The sequence below is a fragment of the Podarcis melisellensis genome (genome assembly GCF_964234715.1).
Source record: "Podarcis melisellensis genome assembly, chromosome: 2".
Taxonomy (NCBI): domain Eukaryota; kingdom Metazoa; phylum Chordata; class Lepidosauria; order Squamata; family Lacertidae; genus Podarcis; species Podarcis melisellensis.
The window spans coordinates 87,685,204-87,701,446 of record NC_138529.1 but is presented as its reverse complement, the minus strand read 5'-3'; the positions used below and the strand labels follow the sequence as shown (position 1 = coordinate 87,701,446).

Sequence of the window (16,243 nt, the reverse complement as noted above, 5' to 3'; positions counted from 1 at the left end):
GGGAGTGATATTTATATCACATGGCACAATTCTTGTGTTCGTTTAACCATAAAAAAAATGAACTGATATGTGCTTCCTATACAGTTCCGCTTTGGCTTAACAGGACTTGCACAGAATAAGTTCTGTGCAAGTTTTACAGAAGACTGTAAAAAGTTTGTGAGGAAATTTTAATAACTCTCAGGGTACCATGGATCTCTAGTTCTAGGCTGGAGAAACTGGGCAGGACAGGGCCAGAAGAGTTTACATTGTTCTCCCATATGAACTATAGCAGATAGTCACTGTAGAAACTGAGGAAGGGTTTGACTTTATTTTTGTAGGACAAACATTTTTCCTATCCATCTATCTATCTATCTATCTATCTATCTATCTATCTATCTATCTATCTATCTATCATCTATCATCTATCTATCTTCCCTGATGTGAATTAAGGGATGATTAAACATTTTTCTTGATGCTCAGACTCCTAATCTTCAAAGCTCACAACTAAGTTTTGAAAGCATGCGGTTTAAAAGTTATTTTCAGTTGCTTTATTTTCTTAAATCTTCTTCGCAGCCATGGGGTCTAGACACATACCTAAAATTTGAAAATAAGTAAGAACTGACATTTTATTTTATTTAAAAAAAAACCAAAATTCTGACAGTCCCATTGTAAAAGAGCTTCCAAGATGAGGTGAAAGGCTGATGAAATGGTACAACATTGCTATAGAGGGGGAAATGAGGGACTCTGTGCTTGAATGGCAAACTAGGGAGTAGTTGGTCTTTAAAACATCTTGTCTTAAAACGTTTTTTAAAAAATAGTCCTAAAGGGATAGTGGTTCAGGGAATCCTGGTTCTCTTGTTTCTCCCAGCGAGGTCAGAGATACCTTTCTATAGATGAGCCATACATTAGTGCAACCACTCTACGTGGCTCCATATGGTGGGCTTCTTATTCCTTTCTGGCCATCAGCCAAGCCCACTCCATGCACAGCACATCTAAACGGCCTACTTAAACATTTCCAAGTTTTCAAACAAGCTTCCTACATAACACCAAGAGCTACTGTGAATGTATAAGAACAGACAAACTGGTTTACTGCATTCTTCCATCTACAAATAAAGACCAGGACAGGCTATAGGTGAAAGTTGAACTCTGATTTACCGAAGTTGGAAAAGAGCGAGGGGCTGGCTTGTCTGGTTTTGTCACCTCAGTCCTTGAATACTCCCCTCCTCCAGCCATTTCTACAGTGCAGGAGTTCCTTATAGAAGCGCTGCTTGTGTCGTCATGTGAAAGTCACTCCTCCTCCAGATGAGACACAAACATCGGTGATTCTGACAATTTCTGTTTCTCTCAGTTTCTCATCCCCCGCCCCCAATCTTAAAATCCGTTAGTTCTCCACATCTCCACACCAGTTTGTGGTTTTATAAAAAGTCCTCATGAAAATCCATCAGCATTTTAATACATTTCCCCCTATTATATGATTTTTTTTGTATGTAATGTTGCCCAATATACACATTTTTGCAAAGCAATTTCCCCTATTAAAATCCATTTTAATGTTCTTTTTGTCAGAATATGGATTTTTACATAAACTTCACCCAAGTCTATGCATTTTTGTACACATTACTTGGCTGGAGAAATGCAATGCGAAATCTGGAGCAGTGAAATTTTGGAGGAGGGCTATGTTCTGGTCAACATAGTATTTCAGAAAGTACAAATTAGGTAGGTTCATCTTTGAATGAGAACTGAATTGATGACTCCCTCATCCCTCGACTCCCTACTGCCTTTCTAAGAGCTAGTCATGTGACTGTGTATGTGGGGAATTGAGAGGTATATCTATTGAAATGCCAGCACACTCTATTGTCACAAAAATGTGACGTCCCTACAGTTAGAATGGGAAGGGGAGGGGAAGCTACTGCTCTGTAAGAGCCAGCCTTTTATTAGCAGTATATAGTTTATACCCGCCTTTTCCCCTGACAGGGGATAAGCCTTCTTATCTACTGCTTTTTTACCACACTGTGCTCAATATAGACATAAGATTATCCTCACAGTAAAATAGAACATTTCAGTTTCTTGTTGGTTGGCTCTCCTCTTGGCAATGTTTATTTTACTCATGTAAGTCTCTGAAGCAGCTGATTTGACCGACTCAGTGGAGCGACTATGCTGGAAGGCATCTGAGACATCAAAATCTTCCACTGTCAGCATGTCTTGCAATGTCTGCATAGTAGCATCCAATGTTTTTCGCACCTGCAGAAATTAAAGGCACAGGCGATTACGAGACAAAGTGAATTGCTGTGACACAGTTAGGTCACAGTCAGTACATGATCTTCAACACACCAAGCTAGTCTTATTTTTTGAAATTGAAAGATTTCCTAGGGAGGAAAAGATAATATAGGGTCCCCGGGATTAGATGCTTTTGTGTATGAATGAGCAATTTGTTCTGTACCTGAAACCACATTAGAAATGATTTTTTTAAGAGATTTCTAGATGCCAATGACAATGACAATAGCACCCAACCAGGAAGCACTACAGGACACAGCACTATGAAGTTGTTACAGGAGTTTATAGCTACAGTGCTATAATGATAACATAACAGCTCCGCACCCCACCCATATCATCCTAGTCTGTATAAACTAGCAGGAACTGGTTTGGTGGTGTCCACCATCACCCAACCCACTGTGTGCCATCCACCTTCAGGTGGCAGCTATAAAGAGCCTCTTTGTGACGTGCCCCATCTATAGTAGAGATTTGGTGCTTTCAAACAATGTAGCAAAACAAGTATTACAAAGCAAGCCATTGTGCCTGTTTCCTATCCGGAGTCAAAGACCTGGCATGGTTTTATTGTGCTCTTCTGGTTAAATATATCATTCATATAACAGGGTGCAGGATGACCACAAGGATGATCAGACAATATTTATAATATACTCAAATATACTCAAAGTATTTATGTTGTTGGAGTGCTTCATGCAGGGGCAAGACCCTGAAGCACCAAAACCCACTACCTCCTTTTACTATTTCAGGCACCCCACCACCCACTTATACACGATTGGACTTGTGTGTGGCGCCCAGTACAAACCTGGTCTGCGTTCTCCAAGGGATCACAAGCCCTTGGATTGAAAAAAAGTATGCTTGTCCAATACAGTTTAATTCTTTAGCCATCTCTGTTAGTTTAAAAGTCACCTTGCATAGAATTATTCGCATAAATGAATCAATAAAGCTTATTTACTTAAGGATTAAAGACAATTCCAGCTCTCACCTCTTCGTTTTCTATTTTGAGTGTGGCAAGTCTAGACTGCAGCTGGTGATATCGCATGAGCAACTCTGTCTGAACTGGCTGCTGGGCGCTCACTTGACATACCTGAAGGGACAACAGATAAGACCATGCAAATTCAAGAAGGATCAGAATATTGACAGGTATCAAAGAGCTAACACAACGAAGAATGCACATCCTCATGATAAAAATGTCCAAAAACTTTTGACTGATGGGTATTAAAAACAAAAGACAGAGTACAGTGGTACCTTGGGTTACAAACGCTTCAGGTTACAAACACTTCGGGTTACAAACTCCACTAACCCGGAAGTAGTACCTCAGGTTGCGAACTTTGCCCCAGGATGAGAACGGAAATCGCATGCTGGCAGCACGGTGGCAGCGGGAGGCCCCATTAGAGAAAGCGCTCCTCAGGTTAAGAACAGTTTGGGGTTAAGAATGGACCTCCAGAACAAATTAAGTTCGTAACCTGAGGTACCACTGTATTTAATTTTTAACTAGTAGTATAATCCTTCTATCAGGCTTGAAATATAACCTCACTCAGACACAGAATACTGAGCATAGTTGTTATTTATGGCAACGCAGCAAATCTGCTCTATTGTTACAAAATCTATTTGTTTATAGTGTTGGATTATAAAATAAATTTCTCAAAGCATGGATCTGACTTAATTGCTGCTTAAAAGGCCTAAATATTAGTAACTCCTTAATGCATTATGTATGTAGTACCTACGGCAACTCCCACTATCAGCACCGGAGTGAGCAAAGTGTTACGTCTGAAGGGAAGCTGGAAGCATACTGCAATATGTCACACTGAAAGCATTTTCTACCATGGTGATAGCATTACCTCATCCCCCATATGAGGCTGGTATTCAAACTTGAGTGGAGGACAGAAGACTTGGTTGCACATATCCATGACTGTATGCTTGTCACTCCGTGCATCCAGGTTGTCTACAGCATTCTCAATGATGTCCAGGCCCTCATGACGTGAGGTTTCTAGATTGTATTCAGCAGAGAGATATGTTCTGAACGTCCGTGCCAGGCTGGCATGGAATCCCAAGTCACAGCACTAAGGGAAAGGTAGATACAGTCATTTGCTTCAACTGCAGAAGCTAGTAATTTCTCCTATATTTTGGCATAATGGCCTTTTACCTGAAGAAAACCCAAATACAATATCTATTTCTTCTTCTTTATATTATTTATAGAGCACCTATATAAAATGAGGTGTTGTCCAGAAAACAAAGAGAAAGACACAGGCCCTGCCTTCAGGCTTACAAGACATGGCAAAAGGGCAGGTAAACTGTGGGGAATGGTAAAAGTATGGAATCAAGGAGACAATACAAACACTTACCGGTATATGGGTAAATAATAAAAATGAGTGTCCACTTTCTGGTATGAATCAATCCTACGAATATCACAACAGAGGTTTCGTGTAGAAGCGGCCTCCCAAAACTTTACCCTTTATCACTCATTGCTTGATCTAGGATTTCCCTTCACACATGCATTGATATATTTGATTAGCCACGTTTTAAATCAAAGAAATGACATCAGTTGATCATATATACATTATGCAGATTTTTGTGGAATTCCCATGAAAGTCTGCATAGAACTGTATCCTTAATGGACTTCAAAAATAATCCAGGAGTCAAAACAAATCCATATTATCATAAAAGCTTACTATAGTACAGAAGATGCCCCTGTTGCCACATCTCTTGTGACTGAGCAGCTTCTCATGCTTAATAAAATATTCCTGCATTATTCACCTTGGAGGGATATCTGAATTTTAATGGCTAACACAGAAACCTAATTTCTCCCTCCCATCCCAAATGCATAAACACAGGCAGTGTGTTGGCTTACACTCAAGCAGGTAAAGCCAATCCTTCCATAAGATGGATATGGAAATCTAGAGGTACTTCATTATTCATCATAGAGTGGCAAGTCTATCTACAGGCCATTATGGCTAAATGTTACCTCCAGGTTTGGACGGAGCATGTCCCCAAACTACCATTTTCTGACAAAGGCAAGGGTGCCACCTCCTTTCTGTTTGCTTGGTATTTACGGGAGTGTTGTGTGGGTAGAATGACTGATGGACACTCACTGGTGAAATGGAGAGGACGTGCAACTTTTAAACTATTTACCAACCTATCCATTAAATAGTGCTGTACTTTATACCCAGGCCAGTAGAACTGGGTCTGACACACTGCACTCAGCTCACCTACCCAAGACTCAGTAATGCACACCAAGTCTGCTCTCTTATCCAAGATGAAATCGTGGATAAGCAAGGACTTACAGCGAACTGACCTGGCATTGCAAAGCAACACCACCAGTCACAGAACACCTAATCTAGTTAATGTTGGGAGAGCTCTGTGCCCTAAATTGAAAGTGGGCACTCTACCTTCCATAGGACAATGTGGGACTAGGACTCAGAATGAAGAGGAAGGTCAGTTTGCCTATAAGAGCAGCAGTGGTGGCCAGAAGAGCAGGAAAAATATCCAGGAAGAAATGGTAGCAAAGTTGCAGCTGGAGATAACTGCTTTTTTAACTCCATCGGAGAAGGCAAGAGCTGGAAGAAATCTGCCTAGCTGTTATAGCTGCCTGCATTGCCCGCCAGAAGAGAATCTGTTCCCTGTACTGAGGTGCGCCTGATGCCATACATTCCCTGAGTATGGGGATGTGTGAATTTGCTCCAAGCTTGCCTACCATTTACCATTCAGCTGAAGGCAGTAGACAAGTCATCTTGTTGCAATAATCCCAGTTTTAGCATTAATACTTGAATCATGAAAGACAGAGCAATATAATTCCATGACCTTACATTGAATAATAAAAATGAGATGGTTGATGGAAACAAGAGAAAAGCAACACTTTGTTTTCCAAATATATGGCAGAAAGCTGCCAAGAGGGCATTTCCTGAGCTCTTGACTGTCCTCTGATCTCTTGTTATTTTCAATGCATGTTCACAAAAGGATTTTACAGCAGGATATTTTCTGCATTCCTAACTCAAAGTGAATATCAAAGCTCAGTTACTGCCATAAGCAACTCTAGCCAGAGACGACATCTCATCTTTACTGATGTGAAGAGACACCCCTCAATTCAAATTTAAATCATACCAAAGAGACGGAGTTCTCTAACTGTGTGCAAAAAGAAGCAGCTCATGCATGTGTGCATGCTCACACAGACACATACAATTCCCACTCTCAGGGCTGTGGTGTGAACTTCTAGAAGATTTCAAAAGACAGCAGAAGTCAAGCTTTCAACAAATAATTTATGACACAAGCAAAAATATAGTTGGTGTCCCTTGGCTTAACTATGAATTAGCCTCCATGAAGCCAGATTATCACCACTGCCTTGGAGGGGGTTCGACTAGATGACCCTTGGGACCCCTTCCAATTTTACAATGTTATGATCCAATGATCCACTCCAGGTTACCAAACATTGGGCTCCTTTTTGAAAATGAACCAAAGCACAGAGGTAGTAATTTTAGATATAAACTCATTCAATTCTACTAAATTTGAGAATTTTAATTCAGCCACTGCCTGCTCCCAAAGAGCAACATTGTGTTCCACTGCTCCCAAAATATGCTCAGGCCAGAACAGTGGCAAACTTTCAGGGGAAAGGAGTTCTATTGCATATGACAGAGCTCCAGGAACATGTCCTAACACAGCCTTTCCATACTAATTTAATGCACTGGAGCAAAGTTGTGGGTTGCAACAATTAACAAGGAAGGCGAAGGAAACATTTGAAAGGTCCAAGTCCTTTAGGAATTTGATAGGACTTTGTATTTTCTTATATAGCTATTGCAGAGTCTGGCATACTAGTGGAATTTACTCTCCGAGCGCCTCAGAAAATAAGATGCAACTAAGTGCACTAAGTGCATCCTCCAAACAAATGGTTTACATATGCTCGTAGAGTATATTCTAAAAGTACTGTTCAAAAATTATATCCAAATGTTTCTACAAAATATATTCAAATTACCACTGCTTTGGCCAAGCTGAGCAGCAATTTGACTGGAAATTTGTTGACTGCTATGTCTGAAATCTAGTACCTGAGGCTAAAAGGCTCAAACTATGATCTGTGTCTGAATCTGCAGCAGCAATAACAAAAGCAACTCAGGAAGGTGGCACAATAGTTCCAAGAGAAGCTGTGTTGCTCCTTGAAGCTCTCACAGTGCCACACTTTGGAAGAAGAAGAAGAAGAAGAAGAAGAAGAAGAAGAAGAAGAAGAAGAAGAAGAAGAAGAAGAAGAAGAAGAAGAGTAGTAGTAGTAGTAGTAGTAGTAGTAGTTGTTTGGATTTGATATCCCGCCTTTCACTCCCCTTCAGGAGTCTCAAAGTGGCTAACAATCTCCTTTCCCTTCCTCCCCCACAACAAACACTCTGTGAGGTGAGTGGGGCTGAGAGACTTCAGAGAAGTGTGACTAGCCCAAGGTCACCCAGCAGCTGCATGTGGAGGAGCAGAGACGCAAACCCGGTTCCCCAGATTACGAGACTACTACTCTTAACCACTACACCACACTGGCTGTGGTGTAGGCAAGCTCTCCTTCCACCTTTCTCAGTCCTTAAGACTCCTAACAGATGCCAGCATATTGTCCAAGGTTTCATCAAGAAGTTCTGAACAGCACCTCGCAATTTTTGGGGTGGAGGAGTCCCATCCCACTCCAATCTAACAGGTGACCAGCTCTGTTCAAGCCTCCCTATAATAACAAACAACTAATAGGCAAGGCATGGGTTTCCTAGAGCTCACTGATATACAAGTGCCCCCAGTTCCCTGGGTAAAAAGAGTTACTCTAGAGTTCAAAATTGGCATAGGAAACATCAGGACTACTTCAGTCCAAGTATCAGAAAGACTGAAGTCTTAGAAAATCCACATTACCGCCTTGGTCATAAGCATTTAACAGGCTCCATCATTTTATGGTGGGTCTCTTGAGTGTGAGTTTAGCACAATCCAGTTCAGGTACAGGGTACAGGGAACTAGCACCCTAGTGTGGTTCTTAATGTCAGGCAACTTAGCAGAATCTATAAGAATAATCTATCATTGCTTAAAAGCATAGGAAGCGGCTACGGACCAGATCGGTTATCACTCTAGTATGAAAAATGAGATCTCACTGTGACAGCCAAACTAGACATCACCACCACCACCATCATTTTATTTGTATGTCAGCTTTCTGTAGTTAAAACCATGCCCAAGGTGACTTACAATATGATTTACATAATCACAAACATAACAAAGGTAGTCATAAATAAAACACATCAAAAAGTACATAACCAAACAACCATTTCCACATAAATCATAAAAAAGCTAAAATGAAGACACAAACCCCTAAACAATACCCCAACCTGACAGCCTGTTCAGCAGCCTCAATTTTTATAGCTGGAGTCAGTCAGGGTCCCACCTCCCCAGGCCAGGTGAGAAAAGGCCTGCAAGACAAGGAGCAGGTCTTCCAGGACTCACAGCCAAGATGATACCTAGTCATATGATCACTGTTGAGAACCAATCAGAAGGAAAGAATGTGAGGCATTGCATATATCTTCCCTGCTATAGTGATTCCCCCTCTTCCAACAGGAACGAACCACAAAAGTCTCACAAAGAGAAGAGGTCCTGGAAACAGTGGTCATCACTCTAGACTTGCTGTTGATAGGCACAAATCAAGGTGGATGCTACTTCCTCAGGCTGTCCACAGCTGAGTTTCCCAGGGGGTCCCTTCCAGTCCTCTCCTCCTCCAGCTTTTCCAGACATGATGTGGGAGATCCAGGGTCAGGCTCTCCTACATTTCATATACAGTGTTAATTGCAGCCACAGGGGGAAGGTGGAGTCAGATGAAGGTACTGGATGAGGATGCTTATCAGCGCTCCTATGCCTGTTTCTCAATTAACACACACATCGCACATAGCAATTTAGGGACAGTGGCTGAATTAGGAAAATGCACAGAGAAAGGGTCCAGTCTGTCTCTTGCATTCACACAGCTTCTATTAATACTGGGTGATTATATCTGCATCTCTGTATCTGACATACTGTGAACTCAGTATGCCACATTTTACTGTCACATCCTGTTGCCAGCCCTTCCCCTTCTTCAGCTGCAAATAGTCTGCGCGCCAGGGCCCTGATGGAGGAAAAGCTGCTCAGTGTTGAAGGTGAAACATGGGAGGCCCTCAACTGCAAATGGACAGCCTCAGCATGACAACAGACTGCCTCACAAAAAGGGAGCCAGGGAGGGAGAGCAGGAGAGTTGTAACAACACTCGGTGAGAGATCAGTGCAACGACTCTTTTAAAACCTCCTCATAAAAAGACAAAGTTTGCACCGAAGGGAGAATTCAGTAAGTTTGCACTTAAATGCAAACTGAACCAAATATCTCCCTAACCCAATTCCTATGTGTGACCAGCATGAGTATAATTCTTTCTGACTCCAGGAGGTGACAAAATAAGTTGTACTAAGGCAGGGGGAGGTGTGTCTCTTGTGCTTCTTTTAGCTAATTTGGGCAAAAGGACTCCTATTGGAATTTCCCCCCGACTTTCTGTAGTTGCATTTCGCGGTAGTGGGGTGAGTGAGGCCAAGGCATGCTTCCTAATACTGTACAGCTGCCAGTGTTCACCCCACTATGAGAAGGAAACAACCTCTTTCAAAGCCCCAAACTCACTTTACTGAAAATGTGAAGCAGCCATTGAGGGGTGTAAAGAGATTTAATCTGGCAAAGCTTTTAGCATTCCTTCCTAACACTCTATACAGAAACAGAACGAAATTAGAAAACAAGCAATATGCGCAGGGGCCTAAATAAATCCCCCAGGTAGCCTGGGAACACTTGTAGAAGAGTAACTAAAACCAGGACGCTGAGCTTGCAGGACAGCAGCTTATCTCCAGGATAATGATTGTGTTTAAATGTTCTCGCTGTAGTCAATATCAGAAACTCTGATGGCTTCCACTGAACCATAGTATATTCTCAGTTCACACTGGGGGTTAGGATGAACTTGAACCAGTCTAAATCTTCTCTCAAGACTTTCGGGAAAATGTCACACTCCCTTGCATTTCACCTGCACTGCACAGAAGAATTCTGAAATGCTGCTCCTTATTTTCCTTGCTGGAAACATGCTGAAACCAGCATGTGCAGTGTACTTCAAATAACCCAGCTGCTATTGACAAGTAGGGCAGTAGCCTGACTAACATTATTTTTTACAGCTCCTTTGGTCTCTGGCTATTAGCACCATGCCTAGCACTTCACACTTCAGTGCCGCAAAGAGGGGAGAAAAGATGTAGGAAAAGGTATTTTTAAAAATACCCATTCAAGAAAAGTAAAAAAAAGAATTAAAAATTTGAAAACTAATATTATTATAAATAAGAATTTATAAGAGCTGATATTACTCTCAGCTTTTCAAGAATTAATTTTCCAGTGGACCCCTGCAGCTTAGTGAAGTGGGCCCTATAAAAAGTTGTGCTACCCTCTCAGTGTGGATTGCACAGTCCATCATCTGATTCTGATGTACCATGAAGCTACTGAACTATCTTTGCTCCCTTGGATAAATGGCAGCTAAACACACAGAGAGACAGCTAAGAACAAAATGGTTGGATGACCCCAGAAAGTGCCAAATTATAAACGGCTGGCTTTCCATATAGGTTACTAACCTGATGGTTCATGTTGTGGCATATATACTTACAGCAAGTGTGAAAAAGAATTACTAACAATCAGATTGCCCATTTCTGAATTGTGTAGAAGCTTCACATCCAAACCACTCCATTTGAAACGGCTGCTTCACCTGTTACAACACTGTAAAAACAAAGACCTCAAGGGTTTTCATTTCTCTGAGAGTGGCATAAAAGAAGCCCAGGTTGCATTGTGAATTAAACAGAGAGGAAGCATACATGGCTACCCTCTTTGCACCCAGGCCTCAACTTTATACCACCACTTGCATAAAGCAAAGAACTTGATCTCGGTGTGTTTTTTAAGTACTCAGTGGATTTTAGCATTTTTCAAGGTCACAACCTTGAAGTTAAAATTTAGGTGCGCCATTCCTGTGGACATGGCTCCCACAGTATAATATGCTGGCTCTGGCTTTTGCTATTTGTTGCTATATTAACAGTGGGGCGAATGGCTATGCATTACAGGATGCAAGTTTTTTCTCTAAGTGTGTTTAACCAAGATGGGAGTTATCTCCTGACCTCTGCAGTGCTCAATATATGTCCTAAAGCATTGTCTCTTAGTATGCCTAATGATAGATATTATTGCCCATAAAGTGCCAATCTTGTTCAAAAGTTTAGCTACAGTTAGTTAACTGGACTTGGGAAGCACACTGTATATATTAAAAAACAGTAACAGGTACTTCTAACATCTTCAGCAAATATTTTTAACCTAGATTTTCTACTGTTCCCTGGGGCTTCCTGTGGGCTACTGTGGTACTTTTATTCTACCTGCTGGTTTTCCTCACTTTACACTTTTCACATGTTACACAGAAGGAGGGAATGAGGAGTAATTCAAGCTTATTTTTTCTTCTTCTGTAGACCATACAATGCACCCTCTGGATATATTTACTGTTGGAATATATCTTAAAGGGGCCAGGGAAATTTAAGGCTGCCGCTTTCTTTCCAGGTATTAAGAACATTACCTATAGGCTGTTCCAGTAAGAATAACTCAATCATTATTACTGAGGGGCACTTAGGCTGCTTTTCAGTTAAAACTAACAAGCATTTTGAAACTTGTTTTCTACCAGGCTCAGGGATCATTTCAGACTATAAAAGCGCGCGCGCACACACACACACACTTGTGCATAACTATACAGATCCACAGAGAGAGAAATGAATAACTCACCCTTTGTTTGTGCCTTGTCGAGAGGAAAATAAATCCTTTATAAAGTGCAAGCTTTGGCAAACTGCAATGTGCATAACTTGGCTGTACTATCAAGTGAGGTTTGAGTGAAGGCATGCCATCTAAACTGGTTATATTTTTAGGTTTATTAGCATTTTCTGAATGTGGGCCACTTTTCTTATTGTTATGGTCTCCTTCTGAGCGAGACAAGCTAATCACCTCAATACTTTTGATTATTAGGTCGTTTTACTGTGGAAAAACTCAGAAAGGCTACTGTCCCACTCATGTCACAGATTTCACGTCATAATGCAGAGCACATTGCGCCCTCCTGAAATACATGCTATGGGGGAATGCAATAAAGATCTGGTGAAGTACACTTCTCGTACAAAGCAAGCAACATTTTAATTCATGTGCTCATTCTACATGACTAAAATAGTTTTGTTTTTCATCTTTTAATTGTCATCTGTTGTTATAACTGTTCTCTCTGTTTTGTATAAATTTAATAATAATAATAATACAGTGGTGCCTCGCAAGACGAAATTAATCCGTTCCGTGAGGCTCTTCATATAGCGTTTTTTTCATCTTGCGAAGCAAGCCCATTGACAGCTTAGCGGATTAGCGCTATTAGCGGTTTAGCGGCTTTTAGCGATCAGCTGTTAAGCGGCTTAGCGGCTTAGGAAAAGGGGGGAGGGGGAAAAACCCACAGGAACTCGCAAGACATTTTCGTCTTGCGAAGCAACCCCATAGGGAAATTCGTTTTGCGAAGCGCCTCCAAAACGGAAAACCCATTCGTCTAGCGGGTTTTCCGTCTTGCCAGGCGTTCGTCTTGCGGGGCACTACTGTAATAATAATAATAATAATAAAGTTTACAAAATGAGAAAGGCAAGCGAGAGACAAGAAGTAAGAAGCACAAAGAAAATAGGGTTGGTTCACATATAACACAGATTGGTGTTCAGGAGTTGGGGCTCCCATGCTACCCCCTTCACTTTTTTTCCTCTTGTGAAACAAAGATTGGATTAAGAAGATTGCTGGTCAAAGTTCATACATGTTGGAAGTTTAATTAATAAATCAATTAATTTTTTTTAAAGAAAAAAAGTTCCAAAAATCTGCTTTATCTTGCACCCGCACTTTCCCACCCCATATTTGTGCTTCTGGTGGGTGTGGCTGTCAATTTCTACCACAGTTTAAAATAGTGATAGAACAGCCTAACCACATACTTCCTCATCTGAGGCACAGCAATATCTAATTAAAAGTGTTTCCCTTACAGCCAGGCTAGGAGTAGACTAAACTCCCCACATCAAGAAAGGCCCTTTCAGCCACATGAGCTTCCATCTTGAGCTATTTTCAAAGCCACAAACCAAATGTCAAGTTTTCAAGTCAATGTGGGTTTTGCCTATAAATTTAGCTTTAAAGAGCTACCAGAAAGGGGGGGGGGATGTGGGGCATTTAGTTGCACATCTGCTCTGATCCCTTTAGGTCTCTTGAACCTTTAAATATTTACAGATGAACACTGTGAGGGTCATTTTGAGCTTAATTCAACTCAACACTCTTTCTTCCCTACACTGTATGGGACCAAACTGGCAATTTATGCTGATACGCTTATTCTCCCAAGTGGATCTGAACCCTGCTAAAAGCAACAGGGACTTGCATTCAGAACCAAGTTTAAACAGCACTTAATGCAAAATTGGCTGCAATCAAGAGGCTTTACCAGTCCCATGGCTGATATCATATGATACTGGGTGACTGACAGATGGGTCTGGCCAACCAAAAAGAGCCTTATGGACCAAATTGGTCAGTCTGGTCTAATTTGGCCTGTAGGCCAGAAGTTCCTTGCTATTCGCTTACAGTAACCCAATTCCCACCGTGAGAAACTGAAAGATGAACCTTCCCAAATAGTCATGTGAATCAACTCCAACTTTAAAAGCGGGGGGGGGGGGGGGACCAGATATCCTAAAGAGTAACTGCAACCTTTGCCTCCCATCCCCAAATTACTTCTTGCTTCTTGTGTACATAACAAGCCAAAGGGAAAGGGAAAGGACCTCTGGATAGTTAAGTCCAGTCAATCTTGACTACGAGGTGCATCTCGCTTTTGGCCGAAAGAGTTGGTGTTTGTCCGCAGACGGCTTTCTGGGTCATGTGGCCAGCATGAATAAACGGCTTCAGACACAACAGAACACCATCACAGAAACCAGAGCGCATGGAAACACCCTAACCCTAACATTCCCGCTGCAGCAGTACCTATTTATCTACTTGCACTGGTGTGCTTTCAAACTGCTAGGTTGGCAGGAGCTAGAACAGAGCAAAGGGAGCTCATTCCATTATGGGGATTCGAACTGCCGACCTTCTGATCGGCAAGCCCAAGAAGCTCAGTGGTTCCGACCACAACGCCACCTGCTCCCACCGTGCATAACAAGGGCAGAGCACGCTTTTTAGCAATAGTCAGTCTAAAACAGGGATGGCTTACCTGTGGCCTTCCTGATGTTGCTGGACTCTAATTTCCATCAGCTCCTACCAGCACAACTAAGCAAAATGTAGTCCAGCAACATCTGAAGGGCCAGAGGTTAGTCATCCCTGGTTTAAAAGAACGCTGAAAATTACACAAGCCTCTGCCATATTTAAGTCTTTGACATTTTGCTACTTGAAGCTAGGAGTCTGATAACCAAAGAGACAGAGGAGCTTTGCCCAGTACTTCCTGCTGACAGGAAGTATTTCTCATCTTTGTTTCACGTACAAAGGTGGGGGGGGGGGAGTAACCTCCACAGAAGCTACAGAGGAAGTGAGTGGTTCAAGTGCTTAAAATTACCAGTGGCATTGCAAAATAGCCTCCAAAGCTGGAAGCAGCAGAGAAGAGAGGAATGTAAAAGCTGTGCATTCAAACTGCACTGAATCTTTTGAGAGAAACTAATTTCCCGTGATGGAAGAGGTTTATTCCTTTTTTATTGCCAGGCTGTTGACTTAATCTCAACAACCCCGTAAGCTAGGGAATGGAGAACAATTCCCTGTGCGACTAGCACACAGAGTGCAATGATATTGATTGTTTGGGGCGGGGGTAGACTCGATTAATTTCATTGCACACAGGTTGTACATTGACAATAAAGGTATTATTGGTAGTAGTAGTAGTATTAATATTATTATTATTATTCCAAAGCAAAGGCACCCACCTTCAGTTCAGAAGACAAAACAGTTAATGGGAGATGGAGTCAGGGATAATAGTAAGTACAGTGGTACCTCGGTTTACGAACTTAATTCGTTCTGGAGGTCCGTTCTTAAGCTGAAACCATTCTTATCCTGAGACGCTAATGGGGCCTCCGGAGCATGATTTTCGTTCACATCCTGGGGCACAGTTCGCAACCAGGAGCAGCTACTTCCAGGTTAGCAGAGCTCGTAACCTGAAGCATTTGTAACCAGAAGCGTTTGTAACCAGAGGTAACACTGTACAGTGGTACCTTGGGTTACAGACGCTTCAGGTTTCAGATGCTTCAGGTTACAGACTCACCTAACCCAGAAATAGTATCTCGGGTTAAGAACTTTGCTTCAGGGTGAGAACAGAAATCGCGCGGCGGCGGCAGGAGGCCCCATTACCTAAAGTGATGTCTCAGATTAAGAACAGTTTCAGGTTAAGAACAGACTTCTGGAACAAATTAAGTTCTTAACCTGAGGTACCACTGCACAGCTAAAAGTGCAAAACAAAACTTCACTATGTGATAAGTTTATGTTACTTTCTGATAAGTTTATGTTACTTTCTCTTTATTCAAAGTTCCCTTTTCCAGGAACAAGGGCTGTCAACTACAGTATTTTTCAAACCAGCAATTTTTAAGCTTCCATGCTTTTTAATTCAGTCAACTTGATCCAAGAGATTATTGTGCTTAAGAGCCATCACAGTCTTAGTAGTAGTTTATAATCATGATTGAGCTGTCAGATTATTGCTTCACTATGAATTCTAGTACCACAAGTCCAGCACCTCATATAGTAGCACTCAAGCATGGACTTGGCACAAATACAAAAACTTCTAGCTAAAAGCTAGCAGGGCACATTAGCAAGTGAATATCTCTTCTTGCCATCATTTTCTTTTTTTAAATGGCAGTTTTCAAAATACAGCAGTTCCTGCATTTGTGTTTATAACTCACTGCTAAACCAAAGGAAAACTGCTTCATGGAAAAACTCAAATCGAGAAAACAGGCTCTCACAAAATATCTCTCTCAGCTATCTAATCCAGTCA

General features: G+C 41.6%; 1 protein-coding gene across 3 annotated transcripts in view; it reads right to left on the bottom strand.

Moving 5' to 3' along the window:
- Positions 1 to 16,243, bottom strand: part of SRGAP3 (SLIT-ROBO Rho GTPase activating protein 3) — a 186,886-nt gene that overhangs the window by 44,749 nt on the left and 125,894 nt on the right. For all 3 annotated transcript variants that reach the window (XM_081901443.1, XM_081901441.1, XM_081901442.1), the window contains exons 7-9: positions 4,083 to 4,304; positions 3,227 to 3,328; positions 2,020 to 2,217 (exon numbers count right to left, since the gene is read on the bottom strand). In XM_081901443.1, the coding sequence (XP_081757569.1) occupies positions 2,020 to 2,217; positions 3,227 to 3,328; positions 4,083 to 4,304 (522 nt within the window). The remainder of the gene's footprint in view (positions 1 to 2,019; positions 2,218 to 3,226; positions 3,329 to 4,082; positions 4,305 to 16,243) is intronic.